We start from the raw sequence: 23029 nt of genomic DNA on the forward strand, positions 1-23029 counted from the left end.
AACAAGAACAAAAGGCACCTAACTTCATACATCAACATGAATTTATTTTAGTTTCAGATGAACGTTTCACATTTTATACAAAATCATTAGAAAATGCCCGACACTCCAAACTCCCACAGCTAATCCTTACTCTGTGGCTTCACACACTGAAAAGGATTATTTGGGGAATTATGCAGCATCCCGGACCAGATGATGAGGCTCAGCCCGACCTCCAGATCACAATCGAATGACGATGCCCAGCTTGCTCGTTGGCCAAACACTCACTATCCCTGCGTGATACAGTGATATCTCGCCACATCTAATAATGTACAGAGTAAGATACAGTAGGATGAGTTGTTAAGAGGAGACCGGCGAGCTTCCTGCCTTTCTCCATCGATCATCACCAACCACATCTTAGATGTATGGACACAGTACCACATCAACAACACCATGCATGTTTTCATACGCATGACACATCATTGGTTATGATTAGCTATGTAGTTTAAAAAAAAAAAAAAAGAGAGTTTAAAAATTAACCAATGACTGCAGGCCTGAGGACAGGGAGGAGAGGGCAGGAGAAGGTCCACTGAGCCTCTTGTTTGGATGAGGTAAAGTGAGCAGGGGCAGGTGTAAAAGCTTATGACTAGATGGTTTGCTAATGTACATGCCCGAGCACACACACACACACGCACGCACACAAGCAAACAAACGCACACATATTCGCAAACACCTCTGCCTCATGCCAAAAACCTTAGACTGATGCCCTGCCCTCTGCAGGACAGTGTACAAGAGTGTGTGTGTGAGCGTGAGAGAGGGGAAGGGGTCAGAAAAGATAGCACACACCCTCGATTAAGATTGAACAAGTGAAAGTAGATTTTATTCAGCCAATGAAAAGAGGTCGCCCCTCTCAAACACAAGAAAGCCGTCACAGCGGGGGCAGAGAGGCACTTACACAATCGGTTTCTACTCACACACACAGGGCTCGCTGTGTGTGTGAGAGTGTGTCTTTAACGGAGACACAGCTACATTTTTTATTTTTTAAATGACACTCACACTCTCAGATACTCATTTTCACACTTAAGCTTTTGGCACATGTACATGCAAAGCTTCAGTTTGGCCTGCTCAGGCTAAACTGAGGGAAAAGGGAGCGCAGGAGGGAAAGGGGGGGGAGAAGAAGGAGGAAAAAAAAAAGAAGACGTGAATGTGAACGGACAGATGCACGGACAAACTGGCGGACAGGCTCTTGAACACTTTAAAAGAAAAACAAAGACACTCCCCCCTCCCCGCCTCCATCTTTGATCCTGTCCACGCCCCTTTCGGGGTCACGTGTCTCTAGCAGCACCAGAGGAGCCCTCTGATCGGTGGGTACAGCCATCAGTCCAGTCACTCGGTCTCGAGAATGAGCGGCGGTTGCTCGTTGTCTTCCTCTAAGCGTAGGTCGCTGAGGTCGTCGTCAAGCCCCACCCCTCCCACAGCGCCCTGTTCTTCACAGTAACCTAGGAAACATGAATTCACAAGTCAAACATTGAGGAGATTTCTTCTGACTGGATCACTTCCAAACTTGTCCCGCCTTTCTGCACAACTTAATTACTGACAGTCTCTCCAGAACAGCCATCTTTACAAAAAAGAAAAAAGTTTTTATTATTAGTTTTTATTTATTGCCTTTTTTCAATCAGAAAAAAGAAAGATAGATATCAACACTGTGTCACCTACCCTTTGAGACAGCAGCACTGTAGGTCTGGGCCACAAGTGGGCGATCATGTGACCCCTGCTCAAGGATCTCATTGGGAGGCTCGGTACTCCCGTCTAACCTGAAGCCAAAGACGGAAATCCTCAGTTTAACTCCCCAAAATTTACCTTACCAGCTAAAGCGAGCCACAATCTGCCAATGCTGTGTTACCTGTGCTGCTTCATTAGTGTGCATTCACCTCCCTCTTGTGGATCCAGGTTGTACATATACAGGTAGCCATCAGCCGCTGCTACAAGCAACCTGGGAATCTTCTGAATCCTAATTTTTAACAATAAAAATGGAGATTCATGAAAGGTCAACAAATCCAATCCAACACATCAATCACATTTATCCTCTTCAGCATTTTCTCTTCTTCAGCACCAGATGTGATATAACAAGCAGCTAATAAGAATCCTACAAGCTCATTAATATTTTCCAGTTTCCTATTCTCAGACTGAAGGACAAAAGCAGGTGCAATATTCACAATGATTCCTCAGCTGACTCCTTGGCACACAGATGAGGAGTGGCAGAGATAACGGATGTTACATTACTCAAGTATTTGCATTATTTTAAGTGCCTGTCAGGAGCTCAGGACCTATTATGGAAATGCTACTAACTTCAGCTCTCTATACAAAGTGGTACAAAGGCAGAGTTACAGAAGCCTGCACATCTTCAGGAAAACCACCTTGTATAAACTTGCAAGAGGGGGTGGGTTTATTTGGATTATTATTAATACTAAAGTGCTGTTACTTTTCTGAGGGGGTAATGCTGGAATTTAGAGATTCCTTTTTAATGGCAGCAATCTTGTGATGGATCAAGTAACTTTTAAAAGGAACATTACCCACCTCTGTTTTTGATCTACTCGCTACAACTTTAAATTGAAAAAAAGTAGGTCAAAGATGACCAAAGACTAAAAATTAAAATCAGTCAATATTTTAAAACTTCACACAATCAAAGTGCAAAGTAAATAAAATGTGGTAGAAAATTTGCATGACCTGTGATTGTAAATTCAGTCGCCGCTACTTCATCACATTTTTTTTTTCTTCCTCTGGCGTGATAAGAAAAGTAACAATTTGTAATGTCTCACTGCGAGTGTGTAAAGTGTGTACTCACACAGCTAAGGCGCAGATATTCTTATGTCCGCAAAAGGGTAGACGTACGGTGGCAAAGGCTCGCCCCTGGGTAAACATTTCCGTGACTTGGGAAGGCAGGTAGGTGGTGGACGCCATCAAGACCTTCCCCAGGTAACCTCCCCATGTGGTGGGCTCCTCGGCTGGCCTGAGCGTACACGCACAGAATGTGAGATGCATGTTTTCGTTGGAGGAAGCAGACTGTTTAATAAGTCACTAGGAAAGAAGCCATCCAAAGACAGACAGCTACGTACACATACTTCTCCTTCTGTGTTTCTAATTTGAAGATGTGGACCGTCTCTGTGTTGCTGGAGGCAGAAAGGTACAGGCTGTCCATACTGAACGCCAGCGAACAGATGCTCACGCACCTGAAAAGACAAGCATGCACAGAGGAGATGGTAAACACGTACAAAGGCATGCACAGATGTTACGAAGAATCAAAACTGCAGTGCATGAGCCGTCTACCTCTTGACTCCTCGTCGAAATTCAAAGAGCTTCTGTCCCTCTGGGATCGAGAAGACACGGATGACTGTACCCTGAGAGGAAGTGAAAAAAGGCACAAGATGTACAGAGTTGCAACACTATTACAGGATGCACGAATCAAGATCCTCATTTCCTCATGTGGAAAACAAAATTAGCTGCGGAGATGACAGGGTAATGTCCTGCACAGCAGCTGAACTACCTTCTCTGATGCTGTAGCCAGTTTAGTTCCAGTAGCATCGAAAGCCAGAGCTGCTAATGGGCTGTCGTGGGCTGGAATCATATTTGCTGCTCTCTGGAAAACGACACAGATTAACTACTTTACAAACCTGCTTTCAGGCCCAGAAACACCTTCAGACAAAAACAGCCAAACACACAATAAACAATGCAGTAGTGCTCAGACCTTTATATAGAAGCCAAACTACCAATTTACAAAACACATGGCACAACACAGGAGAACCAGCTGAAGAGGAAAAGACTCAACTCTAAGCCTGCACTTTAAAGACAAAGGTCGCTCTTTCAAAGATGCAAATGTTCGCATTTTAGGCTGAGAAGATGGAAAAGTAAAGGAGGTCATCCACGTCCACTATGAAAGACCATCTATTAACGACGTCTGTGATTCCGGTCAGACACAGGGGCCGTGCAGTCCTCCAAGACTCCATCACTGTGTGTTGCTGGAAGCGCTTGAGTTAAGTATTTGCTGAATGGTGATTGGTTGACAAGTGGGGTTGACTAGATCAGGGAGCGACAGCTGAATTCACCAGCAACACTTTTAAAGGTTATAACTGTGGTTCTTCACTGCAGCTGGCTGACGGACCAATAACAGCACTGCCCCTCCATCTGACAACAGAGCTCTCTGCAGGCAGACGCCTCTGTGCCCCGACTAGAGCGACTACATCTGCTGTTACAGGCTCTTCAACCCCCGCTCGCACTCACACTGTGCCTCAGGAGACCTCAGCAGCCACACAATGGTTGGGCAGGGCAATGTCTCACAGAGGTTTCACACTTGGTGCTCAGTGATGGTAATGACCCAGTCTTTTTTCACAGCTTGGCTGATGATTAACAACAACCCTTAGTGGAAAACCCCCACTAGGTGTTAAACACCTCTCAGCCCGAGTAGTTTTAAAACTGGGGAAGCCTCTTTGATGAACCTAAAGAAATCCAGCTGATTTCTTTTCAAGCACTCAAAGCTACCATGACCTGGACGACTGAGTATCTACACAGACATTCTTCAGAAACTGAAACGCTACTGTGGCACAGCAAGCATATGCCCCAATAGGAAAATGCTTTGTAATAAATCCTGACGATGGCTTTATTTAAAAACAGAAGCACATAAAGTATCATTGTCAGGGTTCACCTACCAAGTTGACTGTGTCAAACACCTGGACCTCTCCTATCGTAGCACTGCCTGGGTATGCCAAGTAACAGTTATCATTGCTGATGGAAAGGGCACACAATCCTGGAGAGATACGAGCACAAAGACAAACTAATCAGTAAGAAGATGGAGAGAAAAAAGACAAAACATGTGTCAAACCAACCAACTACAACAACAGTATCGTAACATGAAAATGGAAAAAAAAGGGGAAGAAAAGAAAAGTCTTAGTGTTAAGAGTGGCAGACAAAACAACACTGTTCAAAATAAACTGAGAAAATGAAAGAGACACTTCTCTGCTGATATGAGAAAGGCATATTGCTGCTTTCAGTGGGCCTCACTCACAAACCGCGTGAGCACACATGTTACATGCAAATCTGAGTCGTACTCTGCAAACACATTTTGAATAGCTACATATGATCTTGGGCTAACTGAACAGATGGTCCTTTTACTCCAGCTCTTTATCCTCTTCTGATCTGGTTTATTTATTTATTTTTTAAACCCGTGCCACAGTCCAGATCTACATACACAGTCATGGAGGCCCAAGCCCAAGATTTTTTTCCCTTTCATTTTAAAATGATTCTGATTCGCTGACACACAAAAAAGGACAAAACTATATTTGTCCATTTCTAAATATTCATGATGAGGCCCAATATAAGCACATACATGTAAAGTGGAAAAAAAAGGTAAACTTTTATAAAAAGCACATATTAAAAAATTTACATTCACTATATTTTCCTATTTATATGATGATGATGATGATGATAGACTGTTTCTCCAGACTCACCTGAAGGGTTAGGTGGAGTCTCTCTAATAGTGTGCAGCACTTTCATGTCTCTGATGTTGTGAATATAGAGCGACTCTTCCAGGCACACAATCAGCCTCTGCGGAGGAACCACGCAACATCAACTTGTGTGTACTTAGCAAACAAAGTCGTCATTAGAGGGTAAATAAGCCTCTTCGTATTCATGAACGTTGCCACTGCAAACGACCCCTGGCCTACCTGTCTGTTGAGCTTCACAGCCAGTATAGTGTTTGAATAGGAGTAGTTGCAGATCTCAGTTCCCTTCTTGAAGTGACAGACTTTGAGCTTCCGGGGGGCCTTCAGACTAACTATAGCCACCAGGCTGCTGGAGAACAGACGCTCCACAATGCACACATCCTCAGTGTCAGCTGCAGGAGACGGACACAAAATTATTATTTCATCAGTGCTTTGACATTTTATAATCACTTATGTGATTAAAGGACTAGATCATCTTAAACAGTTTTACAATTTGGGCTTAAACATTAAAGCATCCCATGATAACTCCAATACTGTAATAAGTAATCAGCTGATGAATAAAGGAATAAAGCTCCAAGCATGATAGTGCATTTGTAGCCTGTAGGTGCCATAGAGCGTTGTGCAGACCCACATACCCGTTTACTGTCACCAGGGGGCAGTGTCAAAAATACAATGGAAATACGAGCTACGCTGTTGTTAGCGTAGCCCGTGCCATCCAGAAGAAATAACAAAAAACTTCTCATCAGTGAAGTGAAACCAAATGTTAAAAACAGTAACTTATATCTGCTCCCAGTGAGTGCATTTTCCCCATTCCTCTTTGTGGTGAGCTCTACCTTGTTTCCCTTTCCTAGTTAAGCTAACTTTTCAACCAGTCAGCCTCTACCTACACATTCAGTCACTGCTGTTGAGCTACGCATTGTTGCTTCTTCACTTGCTGATTTTCTTCATAGCTAAAGACTTACACCAATGTGTCTACCCTAAATCTTTATTTTTGGACTCTACTCAAGTTATTTTGTGTGATTCAGACTTCAAGATATACATATCCACCTACAGTGGAACAAAGAACCACAGTAGCATCACTGATAACTGAAAGAACTACTAAATGAAGGAAAGCTGAATTCATGTTTTTCTACTGCTATCATACTCAACTTAATCTCACTAAATCTCAGCTTGGATTCTTTGTTTTAGTGATGATTAATAACATTTGTGGAATATAGGGCACAGCTGTGGAAGCGGGACATGCCACCCGTCTTCTGATTGGGTGACATTTGAAAACAAAAGGTTTCAACAGCGGCCGGTATGGGTTGCTGTCTCAAAGCCAGAGCAAGTACAAAAGCAAAAAATTATTACGTGCACAGATTACTCCTAGTTTTAAACTTTGACCATGTTTAATGTGCACCATGTAACAGTGTGTATGAAATGTGAGCAAAACATTCTGGGACTGGGGATATTGGTGGAAAAAAAAACCCCCTGATTATTTTCAGCGTGGCTGCTATTTTTAGATCACTCCATGGAAGTCGTGTTACGTCTCATTGCATCTGCGCCTCTGTAATACCTGCTGGATCTCCTCCAGTGTCTCAAAACGTGATCCTTAAAACTTTATTTTCATTTTGAAGAGTGGAACAAGCTGTAGGAAGCCAAGCGGTCCACGTGGTGAGTGAAAATTGGTTGGGTGAGTTCAGGGCTTTTCATCTAAACCATCGGTGGGGAACTCCAGGCCTCAAGGGCCGGTGTCCTGCAGGCTTCAGGTGTCTCCGTGATCCAACACAGCTAATTTAAATGGCTTTATTACTTCCTCAAAATGTCTTGAAGTTCTCCAGAGGCCTGGTAATGAACTAATCATTTGATTAAGGTGTGTTGACCTAGGGTGCTATCAAAAATCTACACCGGCCCTTGAGGCCTGGAGGATTCCACCCCTGATCTAAACATTTTCTCTCCGAGTGCAGAGCTCTGCAGAGGGAGGGCAATTCATGAGGCAGGATCCTAGGAATATTGAGCAATGATTTCTTAAACAAAATTTCTGTCAGAAAAAAAGAAAGAAAGAAAAACACTGACATTTTTTCCCTTATCTGATTGCAAGTTTGAGGTCTGTGGTGAAACTGCAGCGTGCACAGTTCCAGTGGTCAGAAAGGGACTTCCAGGGAATGATCCAAAAATACAGAGTGGGCTGTAATCTGTCTGGTCTTGCTTAAGAAGATTCGGTAGAACAGATGTGGATGGTTATGCATTTTATAGGTAGACTGTGTGAACTTCTTTCCTTCTTTTATCTAGGATGCAAAAAACAAACAAAAAGCTAGCCTTTTTCATGAAAGAGTTGAACCAGCGGTGTTCAGAAATTGTAGCAATGGCTTTCCCATTCTCTTGTGCTGACTATAAAACTTAAAATCACCTACTCCTGTTAGGGCTGTTCGATATAACGATATATATCGGATGACGATAGAAAAACGTCTATCGTTTCATTTTACGCTATCGTTTGTTTCGTGGTGTCGCAAAATAAACTGTTTACGGCAATATTTTTTCATCATTTTGATGGTCACTGTAGTGGCTATATTAATTCCTTAAAGTTCTCTCTTTCTCTTATATTTAATATAACCACACTACTGACGGACAAGCGCTTGTTTTTTATGCGTTGTCGTTAGCAACAACGACGGTAAAACCACGGCGTGTCCGCTTGTTTATTTTCCACATAAACCTTTCACAATAAAGCTCAAGATCCTGTTGAGGCTTTTCAAAATAAAACGAGTCACGTGAAAGATGCAGAGTATTAACGGATGAGAAGCAAAAAAGAGCCGCCAGGTGCTAAAAAATAAACCTTAGACTCAAACGTTAGAACAGACTTTTCTCCGCAGCACGCTGTGTAATAAATACTCACAAAGAAAACGGCGGCCGTTACAACTTACGTCTAAAATGTATAGTTCCATGCATCAGTTAAAACACTCGACTCCAGGTACACGACGCCCAGCTGGAAACACTTCATGCAAGTCGAGATGCCCGAGATTCACAGAATTTACAGGAAATGTTACATTTTTGTAATTTATATCGTTATATCGACGATAGATGTCTTAATATCGGGATATGAGATTTTGGTCATATCGCACAGCCCTAACTCCTGTTTTCTTCTTTGGTATTTAAATATAAAATAATTAGCAAAAAGGTCAGAATACAACATATAGTGAATAAAAGGGACGCAGCAGAAATCATATGTAACCTTCGTCCATATACAAGGAGGAAGGTTGATGCTTAAGCACACTAGTGAGAGGAAAGGGCAGACATACTTCATTAATTATTTAAAGTAAAAGCACTGCACTAGTGGTATAGTGACTCCAACCTATCAGGAAAGAATGCAGTAATACCTCATAAAATATAATTAAGCAATGAAGTAACAGTTTTCATAAGACAAGTACCTTTAAAGCCAACTACCTTAAAACAAATTATTTGCTCCACTGCAAATACCTCAATGGCCAACTACATCTGGACAACTAGATAAAAGTATATCTGGCTGCCTCTCCAGCAAGTCTCTGTCCTGCAGAAGGACTGCTTCAGACTGCAGCTGGTAAAGGTAGTCGGCCATTTTATAACAGGCAAACCTTGCAGTGTCCTCCTTCCCCTGTGCAGCCTTTCGCGTTACGCCGCATGGACCGATTATCTACCTGTTGAACGTTTCGGTTGGTTCAGCTCTACAGTGTGCAGTCGATCGCCGTCATTGGCATCAGTCATAGGCAGCACAGATGGAATCTGTGCCTGGGAGTGCAGACTAACTGGAGAGGCAGAGGAAGAGCGACATCGAGGACCACCGCAACAGGGGCCTACTCTGTCTACGCCATTAGCATACACATGTGTGGTTAAATTATTGGAAAGAGTTTCATGTTATGCAGCCTCGTGCACCATTACCACCACCATTACACCCAAGTCTCACTTTCACAAAAACAAAGCAAAAAAAACATGCATGCCTTTAAAACAAAACACAAAACAGCTAACTGCATGCAACTACTCTGTGTGCAGTCTATTTAGTGATTGGATGAGGTAAAGAAACACAAACGGGTGAGTAGATGGTAGTAGAAAGCCAGAACAGGGATCAGTTTATACTTACTACATTCATATATCTGCTCCAATTTGTCCACAGAGGACAGGGAGAAAAACTTGTATCCTGATTTGGTGCCAACAGCTAAGGACCTGTACATAACACAGAAAGGAAGCGAGGCAGTGACCAAGCACGGTGTCACACAGACACACACTGAATAACAATGCACTCTGTGGTCGTTGTTACAGCCACATTGTATTCGTCTACACAATGAAAAACAGGGGGGTTCGGTCTAATTTCAGTGATCTCGGCTAACTCTGCGTACCTAGATACATTGGTCATTGTGGTCTCAGTGTGACTGTGATCACACGACTAACGCTGTGTTGCAATAATACCAGGCCTCTGCTGCTGAGAGCAAACACCGGCAAATTTAGTGTATGACCGAGTTTAAATTCGACATGTCTATCTTAATCATATTAAAACAAATACAGTGACCCAGTTCGAGGCTAACAATTTCCTACAACAATTTCCAGCAGTCTTCCAGCTGTTCGCCAGCACTGAGTCCAAAACACAGAAAAAAATCAAATTGGCTTTTACTATTTATATCTACGGCTAGCCTGAATAAGTAGTTACAATTACCAATCGTAGCAAATATGCGTCTACAGCACACTTAATTTACGAACATGTAGCTAGTTAGCCTCGGACCACAAAGCACTATGCTAGCTAGCAAACTATGCTAGCATCTGATAAAATAAAAGGTAACTGGATAGTTTAAAAGAGTAGCTAACCCAAAACACTACGCCTACCGATAGTCTTTTCTAGCATGACAAAAAACACCCTGTGACCCTGCTAGGCGTCCAGACAAGTCCAAGCTGTGTTAACTAGCGTTAGCTATTTTCACAGCACAGGCCATCCGATCCCAAGCCACTTTCCCCGGCCCTGCCTTACGTGTTGTCCTGGTTAAAGTTGGCGAAGAGCAGCTGGCTTCCGCCAGCGTCTCCGCTTTGACTGGCCAGGTTCATGGGTTCGGCACCATCGACGTATAAAGCTTCAGTAGAAATAGCAGCAGCTGGACTGAATACAGTGGTAAGGACCAGAAGTGTTGAGCTTTACGGAACCATCTCTGTTTGCTGCTCTGCTCTAACGATTGTTGTTGTTTTCCACAGGAGCTGTTGCTCACCCCCAATACGCATGCGTTATGCGCACAGCGTGCAGTTTCTTTAAAGGGCCATGACAGATTTTAATAAATGAGCTCCCCGGACTCTAAAAAGGAAACGATACGAAACAAAAATATGAAATGAACAAAAACAAAAAAAATTAAATAAAGAAAAACCCCACAAACAAAAATATGGTACAATGGTAAACACACTGGTATCTCGGTTTCGGCCCTGTTTAAGCCAATAGGGAGACAGAAAACAGGACCAATCACGGCTCTATCAGAAGCATTCACTGTATATTGAGGATTTCAGAGAACCAGCGCCCCCCACCGTTACTTTGTGTAAAAGTCATCTACAATGGAGGCGCTGCCAGCGAGTATTTATTCTACAGTTCCCATCTCCTCATAACACCAGCATGAAAAATTGTATTATTGTATCTTTATTTTAGCTTTAATTTAGTTTAAATTTTTAACCTCTTTTTATTCTTTTTTAAACATTATTAAATATATATAAACAATCATCAATCGAGGCAACGCGACCCTTCCCTAAAATGACGAAGTGATAGTGAATTTTTAAAACGAATATAAGTTAGTTTTTTCCCCAGTTTGAACCCTCTCCAATCTACAATTTTTGTGCAAATTTTGTGTTTATTTTTCACTTCTTTTTAAAAATGAATTTCTGCACTTCCTATTTCTTACTGAGTGCAGTTACTGCTCTACACTCGATTGCAAAGCAAGCCTCCAAATAACTAAAAGAACACTGATTGTGTTTTACACAACTCAGTGTGAGATTTGAAAAACTCAATTTACTGACACTTTCACTTTCATATAGTCAGATCTTTGTGTTAGAGAGAGGCAAGTGAGTACAAACTAAGTAATGCCTTAAAAAAAGAGTTGCAACATTTCATACATCAGCATTTTTTTGTTGCCTCTTCAGTTAATGTGCCACAATTTACAACATTTGAACAAATGCTGAAAGGATCATGTAGAGCAGCTTTCAACACATGTGAACATCAGATATTAAAATTGTATTACATATATGTCTGAGTAGCCCAAGTGTTTTCCTTTTAGTATGCCATATTACTGAAAAATTAGCAAATGAGGCTTAATAACGCCACTAATTTGGAGCTTTCTGTGCTTTTGCAAATGCCTTCAGTGACTTCAAATGAACAACTTTCTCTTTCCTCTGTGAATTCTCACGTGGGAGCACCGGACTAAAAACTTTCACATAGCATGACAAAAGTCCCAAATTCTGGCAGTTGGAACAACAAAGTATAAGGCGTGGGATGAAAAGGAAACAGCGAGTGATCCCATCCGCTGACAAATGTAATTTAGAGCATGAGTCATAGAATTTTTGTGTGTGTATTGGTTTCACTGGAGTTTCAGGTGTAAGTCTGAGCATGTTGGAGTGGAAATTATTCACTCACGCAAGTCTGACAGGTAAAGTGAAACACCAGGATGAGACAGTATATCCAGACAGTTTATCAGTGAGGATCTCCCGGGAAAACAAAAAGGAAGTGTATAAGGTAGAAATACTGTCACCTGGTTGGCAAAAGGGGTAAAAGCAAAGAAAACAAGAACACAAGTAAACTAAACATACCTTAACCAGAAATCAGTCCACTGTGACAGACTTTTAGTGTAATGAATTACTCTGTATACCTACAAAGATTCCACTAGAGTAGCTTTGCATGAGTCACAGTATAAAGAAGGATTATTATTAGTGCAGTCTATTTTTATTAGTGCTGTGTAGAACAAGTTGTTTAAACTCTCTCCTCTTTAACACCACCTACCTTTCTTCCCATTGGCTGCCCCTTGCAAACAGAAGGTTTGAACAGCTGGTGGGTGGGGCTTGTGTGCCCACAGCCAGAACAATGACCTTTGATCTCGTTATTTGAAAGTCTGGTGTATCCAAGATAAACACAAAACATATGGAAGCTTGGCTTTAACAGCGGGGATCTTTAACAAGTTTCTGTCTAAGCCTCCTGTCAACATTATTTGGACTGTTCAAACACTATTTAAACTCTCATTATGAACAATATTTAGCATTTTCATAACCATGGTGACGACTCTAGTTTTTTTTACACAATCAAGATCAATTATAGAGCACACAGATTTATTATAACCACAGCGACTCCACCCAGAGCTTTTCGTTTCTTCCTCTGCTCCAGTGCCTTCATGGATCTGAGTCAGCCGTGTCCTTTGGACCAACCTGCCGTTTCCAGGGGCCGGGCGGCCGCCTCTTCTCCAAAGGTCTATCAGCACAAACATGATGGGCAGAGATTTGCAGACATATCTGGCTTTTCAAACAGAAAGCAAAGCTGCAGTCATGGCATTTGAGAAATTTAAAGGCGATTACAGTAGGAGACAGAAACCAGCGTGTCTGGCCTACACAGATGTTTGTCACCACACCCCAGTCTTCCAGCTGCATTACAGGATGTTAGTTTAAAATACATTCAAATATGCAGTGTTTAAAACTGACTCTTCAATGTTTGTAGTGAGGCTAACCACAGGCCGCTGGTTGCCTTTAGGGCGTATATTTTAAAGTATTATTTACCTGAACAAATATGGTTGTCAGGTCACTGTCCCTGATATGGAATCTTATCTGCAAACACAGCCGGGGTGGTGGCAGCAGTGGTGGTGGCCTGTGGGGGGGCGGGGGGAATAAATGTATAACACATTTCTCTCACAGCTTGGGTATCTGTGCATTTGCATAAAGGGTCTGTGCTGTCTTTCACATCTGCAGCACGGTGCCGCAAAGGGCTTCTGCTGGCCACTGTTATTGTTGGATAATATTTAATTTTCCATTCAGTGGAGCGCGTGTGTGGTGTGTGTTTGAAAGGAAGAATGGGGTGGTGGGGGTGGTGTGTGTGTGTATGTGTGTGTGTGTGTGTGTGTGTGTTTGGGGGGGGGTGTCTGTAAAATGCCAGGCACATAAATGAACTGTGGAGCCAGCAGTCAGCAGTGTATACTTTCCTGTTATACACAACATTTGTGTATTTTATGGGCACAGAAGAAAACATTGCTACAGGGAAGGATTGCAAAAATTAAAACACTGTTAGTCCAAGTCCTAGCAGCCTTCTTCTTTACTTTAAATACACTTGCTGGCCACTTTATTAGGCACATCTGTAATAATTTAGTAATCTAATAATTTTATCAGCCAATCAAATGGTTTGCAACTTACTGCCCTTAGTCATGTAAACATGGTCAAGATGATTTACTGAAACGGAGCATCAGCATGGGGAAGAAAGGTGGTTTAAATGGTTGTTGGTGCCAGACGGGCTGGTAAATCAGAAACTGCAGATCTGCTGGGATTTTCCCATATAGCCACCTCTGGGGTTTATGGAGAAGGGTTTGAAAAGGAGGAGATATCCAGTAAGCAGCAGTTCTCTAGTAGTTCGCTAGAAGTCAGAGGACAATGACCAAATGGCTTTTCGCTGATAGGAAGGCAACAGTAACTCGAATAACCACTTGTTACAATCGAAGTATGCAGAAGAGCATGAATGCACAACGTGCTAAGCATTGAAGCAGACGGGCTACAGCAGCAGCAGAAGACCACGTCGGGTGCCAGTCATGTCAGCTAAGAACAGGAAACCAAGGCTATAATTTACACAAGCTATCCAAAATAAAATAACAGAAGAATGGTCTGATGAGTCTCGATTTCTGCTTCGAGATCATAAAATGGCATAAACAACATGGAAGTGTGAATCCATTCTGGCTTGTATCAGGCTGCTGTTAGAGGTGTAATAGTGTGGGGGATATTTTCTTGTCACACTTTGAGGCCCTTGGTACCAACTGAGCAACGTTAGCTCATCAGCCTGCATGAGTATTGTTGCTGACCAAGTTCATCTCTTTATGACCACAGTAGTTAACACACCTTAATCATCTTAAACTGGTTTCTTGAACACGACAGCAAATCCTCTTTAGTTTGGAAACTATTGCAGAAAGAATTAAAGTGTCTATAACTTTAGCTTATAAAGTGGCCAGTAAGTGTAAAAAAACCCCAAATAAATAAAATAATTCCAGTGGCTCCAAACCTTGAGGTCACTTCTTATTTGGAACGTAAGCGAATAACCCATACAGAAATTTAGATTCTTTCTTTCTGACTATTTTGTTTTTCCAATCTTTTGCGAAATTTCTGCATATCTGTCCTTCCCTGTTCCTGGACTTTATTTAAATGAAACGTCAGAGGAAGGGGACTCCCTGGAACAACACAATAGCACAACAGAGTGATGTAAAACTACTTTCCCGAGAAGAGTGTTGAGAGAATCCCATTGAATACTTTAACAAAACAAGCTGTGTTATCTCACGTGGTCACAGTTTTATTATATGAATCTCTTGAAGTATATGAAGTCATTAAGAAGTCATACAAAACCCCCAAATGGCTACTTTAAAGTACAGTAGAAAGAAATTAGAGCAGCGTACAATGGAAAAAGTAAAGGGGATAAATAACAAACAAACTAGGTAACTGAGGTAAATGTTTTTCCAGTATGTGTTTGGTATCATTTTCGTTATAACACCGCTCGCTCCAGTCTCTTGAGTTCAACTGACACATTTGGTCAGGTTGTGTTATCACCTTTGTGCCTCCCTTCCTGTCTTGTTTCAGTCCGGATTTGTGTTTCACAAGCGACCTGTTCACATGTCACACTTGCAAGTCACAGCAGAGGGTGTCGGTGCTTTGTGGTGAGGGGTTTGCCTTTCGCTGGTGAAGTTAGCAGCAGCCAGGAGAGCGAAAGGGGAGGGGAGAAGAGGGCAGGGGAGGGGTTACGAGCCCAGTCCCGCGGAACATCCTGCGACCACATCTGAGAGAGTCGGAACGAAGCTCGGCACGGTCCCCTCACCGCCACCTCCTCTTTCTGCGCGCCGATCGTCGCTTTCGTGCCCAGTCGTTTAAACCCCGGAGCACGCGCGGGCCGATTGTCCTGGTGACCCGCTCTGCGAGTCGCGGGCTCTCCTGGACTTATGTTTTTATCTCTGGACGCGCGGTGGTGGGACATCCGGAATGGGGAATCCGTAGGAGAAGACTACGCTGGCTGGTTTTACTGTTTGCGATAAAAAACAAGAGAACGCAGGCGCGTAGACGCGCTGGCCCGCATAACCTACGCACGAGATGGACTTCAAGAAGACAAAATTTGGCAAGTAAGTTGATTTCCCACGAAAAGAAGAAAAAAAGTTTCAGCGTTGTTATCTAGGAGCATGTTTTTGTTTTCGTTTGTGACAGATGCTGTGCATCCATGCGTACTGACGCGCCGGCACGTGCGCGATCAGAGGGATATGTTATAGATTAGTTTGTGTGAGAAAGCCAGAGAGAGGGAGGGAGGGGGTGTGCAGAGCAGTTATCTTTATTAAAAATATAAAAAGTTTTTGTTTTGTTTTTTAAAATCTTACTGTGGTGATCAATGCGTTTGATGTATAAGTCGCTTTTTGGTATCTGTGCAATCCATCGGGCTTTCCTTGGGAAGTTGAAAATAGTTCAGTGTCAGTTAACTTTAGACAGAACCGGTCTGTGTGTGTGTGTGTGTGTGTGTGTGTGTGTGTGTGTGAGAGAGACAGAGAGAGAGAGAGCGGTAATCATGAGAACCAGAGTCCCAGAGGAGATTAACTTGATCTTTGCTGTAAAAGGAATAGCCTTGAAGTCACAAATATTGGATACACACACGCACACACAATCCGTGGGGGTTTATTCATTTTACTACATTCCTTAGCTCCTTACCCTAACCATCACAGCTGAATGCCAGCATTCCCATAATTCTGGCCTTTACCCTAAATCCAAGTCTTGGCCTTGAAAAAAAAAAAAACAGCGTGATCTAACTAAACTAGCTTGTGTTGGTACATTCAGGTTAAAGTCCCCACTGGGCTTGATAAAACACACACACACACACACACACACACACACACACACACACACAGATTCCTCTGGTGTACACTCACCACCAGCTGGGATTCAAAGGTTCTGATCCTCTTATATGCAACTGATCTTATTAATGTATGGAATGTGCTGTAATGCTCAGTGAGATGAAAACAGGGGTGCCACATGCACGCACGTAACTGTGCCGTGACACATCTGAAGAGGGGAAGAGGTGAGTGCACGGAGAGGGAGACTCTCAATAGCAGAAAGGGATGCTGATACAATAATGCCCTGTCTGATCAGCCTTTGAATCTGCATCCCTCTATTTCACTTCATTACTCACACACACACACACACACACACACACACACACACACACACACACACGCACACACACAAAGCCCTCCTGTCATAACTGATTAGAACACATCAGAGTACCACATTCAGGTCCACACTGAGCCACAGTACAGCAACAGTGCTCAGAAAAATACTGCTCCCTTGTTCTGTTGCTTGGCACAGCCTGAAGGGACATCGGACAAAGAAACGAGGAATGGCAGTCACAGAGCGATCTAATGTTATCTCGCCAAATGCGTTTTTCGCTTTTTATTACACGTTTATTACAAGTTTAATGTGTACAGAATTGTTTTTTGTTTTTTTTAAATTTTGCAGTAGGAAAACATTTAATAAAAGCACAAGAAGATGTAACGCATGAGTCCTGGTGTGTGTGGGAGCCAAATGGAGGTTGTTTGTACATGACAGAGCCCTGATGACATTTTCCACCACCCAGACCAACAACAACCCCCCGAAAAAGACTCCTGTTATGAGGGAATACATTCATATTTATGCATATTTAGGTTTGTCTAATCTCAAACAGTTATGAAAACCTAGAAATGTATCTGTTCATGCTTTTTGATCCTTCAGGGTCAGCTGGGTCCTTGCTCTTGTATTTTGGTAAAAACTATAAAGGCACAGATGCTGATCTGTTATTAAATTCTGCTATCAGCCACTGGCCTAGCTTCTGTGTCTGCAGACTCGTGTTCTGTAGATTAGTTTGGCAGAGAGGGAAACCTGAAATTTTCCTGCGTGCGAACACAAGTCGGCCCACATGGACCTGATATCAGGGCGAATTGGCAAAGTGTAGTTTTAGCACGTTGCCTTGCTGTGAACGTAGACGACGGGGAAGCCATTTTTAAGTGCAAAAAGGTGAAAAGGGGTTAAGAAGTCCACGCTCCAAAACCAGAGGGAGCTCGCTCCCTGCATGTGGGCACAAATTGAGGAAATGCTTTCTGTCTGGGAAAAACCGATCAGGCAGGAATAATGAAATAGAGGGAGAAGCTGGAGAAGTAAGTCCCGGAACAAGCATCGGGTTCTTTCAGAGCTTTGAGGGCATGAGGACAGATATCACCTGAAGGAGAATGTGAAGGAAACAGCAAATATTAACTCAAAATCTACAAAGAAGACAAAAATGAGAGGATGAGGAGGTCATAGTGAGGCTGATTGCCAACATGTTGCCATCAGTTAATGAGCACAACTCAAGCAGACTTGACTCAGCTGGCTGCCGGCCACTGACAAAGTTACATTTTGAGGATGTAATTTGCAGTTAATTAAAGGTGATAAATACCAATGCATGCTGTTACAATACTCAGCACATCACAAAATGTTAAAAATCACAATAAAATCATAACATGAGTTATAAATATTGTGATAAAAGTATCCTCTGCCCTCTATTCCCCAAACAGTGAAGTTTTACTGCTTTACTTACTTCTCGACAAAGTTGTGGCGTTCAAACAAACAAAACAAAAAAACCCTGCTGTCATCTTCGCATTGGTCAATTGTACATTCTAAAATCTGATATTTTTGAATTTGAAAGGAAGTCACAGTGGTTTCCTTTCTCCCACAAGCTAAATTTTGCTAAAGATACTTTCTTTTTCATAGTCACGTGACTTTCAAAGGGTTCCTTTATCACATATCTGTGAAGCGTCAAAAATTTGGATTCACAAAGTGTTTTTTTCCCTCCAATGTCTGGTCAGAGTTCTGATAGCCTCATATCTTTTAGACATTTAGGTGACTAGTGTGACAAGTCATAGTGCATAAGCTTAAGCAGCCACGTTACCTTCCCTTATCTGCTCTCCTTCTTCTGCTTTACTTCCTCCCGACTTACTCTTTCCATTCATCTTTTATAACAACGCAAAGACGAGGCATGTGATGGTGAGTGCACGGCCTAAATGTGTAATCAAATAACACAGCTCACCAACAGCGACACACCTGTGGCCCTGCATGAGAGGCTTCTTTTAAACCAGTGTGTGTGTGTTTGTGTGTCCGTGTTCATCCTGATGTAAAAAAATGTGATTTCGTAACATCTCCAGATGTGTTTTTTTCCCTTTAAGCTGGGATTGAGAGGTTTACTGCTGATTACGTAAATACAACACACACACACACACACACACACCTACGCATATACACACACCCGCACACACACATGTAGGAACTTTCTCATGGCAAATAATGCAATGTGGTTAATAGTTAATGGCTAGTGGTGTCCCTTTGTGGTGGTAACAATGAAGCACTCTAAAATGCAGACAGCGTGATGAGGATTAGAGAGCTGCAAATCCTTTCACAATGACCATCTCACACACACACACACACACACACACACACACATGAACAAGAACAAGAAGTAAGGCCTCCAGATCTCCTTTCATTATCTAAACACATACTTTCTCCTCTCCGTCTTCCCCCTCTCGGCCCTCTCTCAGGTTCATGAACTGCAGGGTGCCAGCCAGCAAGAGATACCAGCCCACTGAATATGAACACGTTGCAAACTGTGCCACACATGGGGTAAGTCTAAATAAATAAAAGCAAACAAACAACACACAATCATTGTACACTAGGAAATCGACGTGTCGCTGCTGTGTTAGCTCGGAGGATCCTCTGAAAAGATGAGGAGGATTGTGAAGAATGAGGCACAGTGATGTGTGATGGAAGCTTTGCGCTGTAATCTGTGAATCAGCCTGTAGTTTCCTCTAATCTGCCGTAATCCCTGTGTGTCCCTATGGAAGACTGTGACTGCCAAAATCAAAAATTAATAGTGACTTTCACCTCCTATACTTTACTTTTCTGTTTCATTTACAAAATATTCCTCAATTTATAAATAAATAAAAAAGCTAATTAAAACCGATAATTATGTAAAACTACAATAGTTACATATTTTTAATCAATGCTAATTAGTGGGCATTAATGATGAATCATAGATAGATCCAATACCCCACTAAATCTCTCATGACAGTTAAAATACGTTCAAACGTGTACATAGTGAATATAGTTGCAAGGTCGCCGTTTGGAGCGCAGTTGAACTGTCAAATGTGCAAATATATGTAGTATTTGTATAAAATATTTGCATACACCATATAGATGTTCGCACTCAGTCCCAGAGGGAATGTTTATGTAAAGTTACGTCAAAATTGGTCCACTTGTCTAGGAGGAGATAGGGAACATACAAACATAGATGCATATGCTACGATCACTATAGTATGATATACATTGTCACTGCTTCCATAGGAATTAAGAAGGTCAGTAGCAGCCAACTGCACTGGATTAACTGCTCAGGGGGGTTTCCACCTCTATAAAAGCAGAACTTTTGGCAGTTTGCTCATCAGGAGTTCGCAGGCGTGTTAACACAATACCACAATCTTGCCAGGAGTGGACGTGCCAGCAAACTCATGCCAAGGTCAGACCGTGCACTGCTCAGAGAAGCTGTAAAACACCCAAAATTCCATATCTGGGATTCCACAGGCCTCAGTTAACATGTTATGACAGCACAATTACAGAAAGACTCAACAAGTATGGCTTGTTTTGAATGGTTACCTGGGAAGCTGCATCTGAATGAACCAGATTACTTCTGAAACAAAGGGGAGATGTGTGGCCATAATGCAGCCACGGGACCTGGGCACCTTGCAGTCACTGAGTTGACCATGATGTCCTCTGAATACCAAATTATTGTAGACTCAAATGTGAGGCCATCTGTCTGGCAGCTAAAACTTGGCCAAAACTGGGTCATGTGACAGGACAGTGATGCCAAACACAGTCAGAAAAGGAAAAGACTTGTAGTGTTGAAACGATTCAGTCAACGTTCAGATCCCAGCGCGACTGAAAAGCTGTGGTGTTATCTTAACAGAGCTGTGCATTAACAAATACCTACAAAACTCAATGAGCTGAATTGTCGTGAAGAGGAGTGGGTGGAAATTCCTCCGGAATGATGTGAGAGACTGTTAAAGTCAAAAATGAGTCATAGTCATTTATATATGACATAGCCTGATATATTTATGTATGATTTTGGCAGCTTGTGCCCTCCATACGCATCTTCTCAGCGAGAGTGAATGATACAAGCAGCGAGAGGAGACACTACAGCTCTAATGGCCGTAAAGCTTTAAACAGGATATTCTACAGCCATTTGTGTTCATGATGTATGTTTTGATCATCCCCTCTCCTGCCACAAAGCCCATTAGTGTGCCAGTCTGTGGGTCGGTGTATCTCGTAAACATGCAAACACAATGGCCTACTTGTGTTACCAAAAAAAGTTCAGTTTTCATCAGTCATTAACACTTATAAAGGATCCAAGTGGACTTTTAGTGAAATTGTGGTTAATATTTTCTTTATATCCTACTTTTGTCCCTTGGTTGTTCACAGAATAACATCAAATACAAAATCCGTAAATATAGTTTATGACCTTTTTGGGAAATATACTTACCTGCTTTTCTTGCTGGGAGTTTGATGAGAAAACACGACGCCACAATGAGTGGAAATAAGGCGGAAACTTTATTGGCTCTGCTCAAAGGTAATAAACTCCTCGTGGATTTATGGGGGAGTTATACGCTGGTATAATAACCACGGAGTTATTAAGTCTGGCAAATAAATAATCCCACACATTACCCCCATGAAAGCGCAATGTGTTATTTTTCAAAGGTGTTAATCAGTGTTGTTTTGGACAGAGCCAGACTTTCTGCTAAGCCAAACTTTACTAGAGCTACAGACTCAAGAGTGCTATCAAAAAGTGATTTCTCCTGGGCTCAGAGGAAGAGAAATGTGAAAAGTTTCATTTTCAGGAAGAGTGAAAAATGCCATTTTTCATGACAGTGGTAAAGAAAGTTAATCGTGTAAGGGGATGGAGTTCTGGGTACATTTTATTATTTATTTATTTAGCTGTTTGGAACTTGATTAGCATTATGAACATGACATGAGTGTGAATGAACTGCACATATTAAAGTCTGACATGATTGTTGGATTTTTGAATCTTTTCCAGTTGTGGATTCTTCCCAGTATGGTCGGTGGGTCCGTCCTCTACTTTCTGTCCGTGGACCGATGGCATCGTGTCGCTGCCTGGCTCTATGGGAGCGGCCTCACCGGCTTATTCATCACCTCAACTCTTTTCCATACTGCTGCCTGGAAAATCAGCCACCTCAGGTGTGTGTGTGTGGGGGGGGGGCAGATGTGCCATTGTGTACTTATCGTGTGGTTTACGATACAGTCGGATGAACACTTTGTTTGTTGCAACCCAAAGGTTTTACAAAAACACCAGACGAGGAACAATAATCAAGAAATTTCATGTGACTTTGGCTCACAAAAATGTTTTTTTGGTGAGTTTTTTGTAGTCAAAGTGTCCAAAACAGAAGTTATTTGTGATACTGAGGTATGACAAGCAAATTTTATTTTGGCTAACAGCTTTTCCAAAACAACAACAACCAAAACGTCCCACAAAGGAAAGTATTGGGAGAAAAAAAAGATTGTTATGGAAAGGAGAGACAGGTTATTGATGGAAAAGATGGCAACTGAAGTGTTAGCTTACACTCTTTTTATCTACTTCCAGGGGCAGTAGTCTCGCTTCTTTATATATTGGTAGGAAAATGGGAACAAGGTTATGATGATTTATTGAAACATGCGCAAAGATACTTGAAAATGCAGTGTATTTAGGTACTTTAAGAATAGTTCTCCAGGCTTCGTGAAAGACATTCAAAGCTCTTCTTTGGATGTTAGCCGCCTTTCGTTCTGTTCTCTGTCAGGATGATCCCACAGTAATTAAGTTGTTGCCAGTCAGATGCTTTTCAGATGGTATTGCATGATGGTTCTTTCCTGTGTTTGTAATTCCAAGATTTTGACAAGATCCTCAATAACACAGTCCGAATCCATAACAGAGCCTCTGCTGTGTTTTACAGATGGCTGTAGACACTCACTGCTGTACCTCTCTTCTGTCCTTTCCATACATATTAAAATGAATCTGAGCCAGAAAAAATGTCCAATTTGGATTAATCACTTCATCGGACCTGTTGTCACTGCTTTTCAGTTCTTCTGCAATTTGCCGTATTTCAACCTTTTCTCCCAATTTCCCTTCCTTAATAATAGCTTCTTGACAGCCACCCTTCCACTGAGACCATTTTTGATGAGGCTTCAGTGAACAGTAAATAGGATGCATCTCTCAGGTCCTGTGTCAGGTCTTTGCAGGATTATCTCCGACTTCTTGAGGTCATGACTTTCAGATAGTG

General features: G+C 42.1%; 2 protein-coding genes across 6 annotated transcripts in view; one reads left to right on the forward strand and one right to left on the reverse strand.

Moving 5' to 3' along the window:
* Window positions 1–23: 23 nt before the first annotated feature.
* Window positions 24–10715, reverse strand: wipi2 (WD repeat domain, phosphoinositide interacting 2). 5 transcript variants are annotated; one of them, XM_025906796.1, is made up of 13 exons: window positions 10441–10708; window positions 9562–9644; window positions 9122–9286; window positions 5694–5863; window positions 5478–5574; window positions 4680–4777; window positions 3521–3613; window positions 3304–3374; window positions 3093–3206; window positions 2822–2986; window positions 1880–1987; window positions 1693–1790; window positions 24–1475 (listed from the first exon to the last, which is right to left on the reverse strand). In XM_025906796.1, exons 1-13 carry the CDS (start codon window positions 10512–10514, stop codon window positions 1363–1365), a joined length of 1449 nt encoding a protein of 482 aa, XP_025762581.1. In that variant the 5' UTR covers window positions 10515–10708; the 3' UTR covers window positions 24–1362. The 5 variants fall into 5 exon arrangements, with proteins under 5 accessions (XP_025762581.1, XP_025762582.1, XP_005468417.1 ...); XM_025906797.1 differs by having other exon boundaries at window positions 3099–3206; window positions 10441–10704; XM_025906798.1 differs by having other exon boundaries at window positions 1467–1594; window positions 10441–10715.
* A 4615-nt stretch (window positions 10716–15330) lies between these two features.
* Window positions 15331–23029, forward strand: part of mmd2a (monocyte to macrophage differentiation-associated 2a) — a gene marked incomplete in the record, with an annotated part of 10418 nt that continues 2719 nt past the window's right edge. Inside the window, 3 exon segments of the mRNA XM_025906801.1 lie at window positions 15331–15784; window positions 19250–19331; window positions 21793–21953. Of these exon segments, the coding sequence (XP_025762586.1) occupies window positions 15756–15784; window positions 19250–19331; window positions 21793–21953 (272 nt within the window).

The sequence above is a fragment of the Oreochromis niloticus genome, linkage group LG4 (assembly GCF_001858045.2).
Source record: "Oreochromis niloticus isolate F11D_XX linkage group LG4, O_niloticus_UMD_NMBU, whole genome shotgun sequence".
NCBI lineage: Eukaryota > Metazoa > Chordata > Actinopteri > Cichliformes > Cichlidae > Oreochromis > Oreochromis niloticus.

What these genes read in the sequence shown, in the direction of transcription:
- wipi2 (XM_025906796.1), bottom strand. Translation starts at nt 10,514, where the DNA reads ATGAACCTGGCCAGTCAAAGCGGAGACGCTGGCGGAAGCCAGCTGCTC. An exon ending in GGAGCAGATATATGAATGTA is followed by an intron (nt 9,287 to 9,561) that starts GTAAGTATAAAC and finishes CTAATGGCGTAG; the next exon opens with ACAGAGTAGGCCCCTGTTGC. An exon ending in TGTTTGACACAGTCAACTTG is followed by an intron (nt 3,614 to 4,679) that starts GTAGGTGAACCC and finishes GTCGTTTTCCAG; the next exon opens with AGAGCAGCAAATATGATTCC.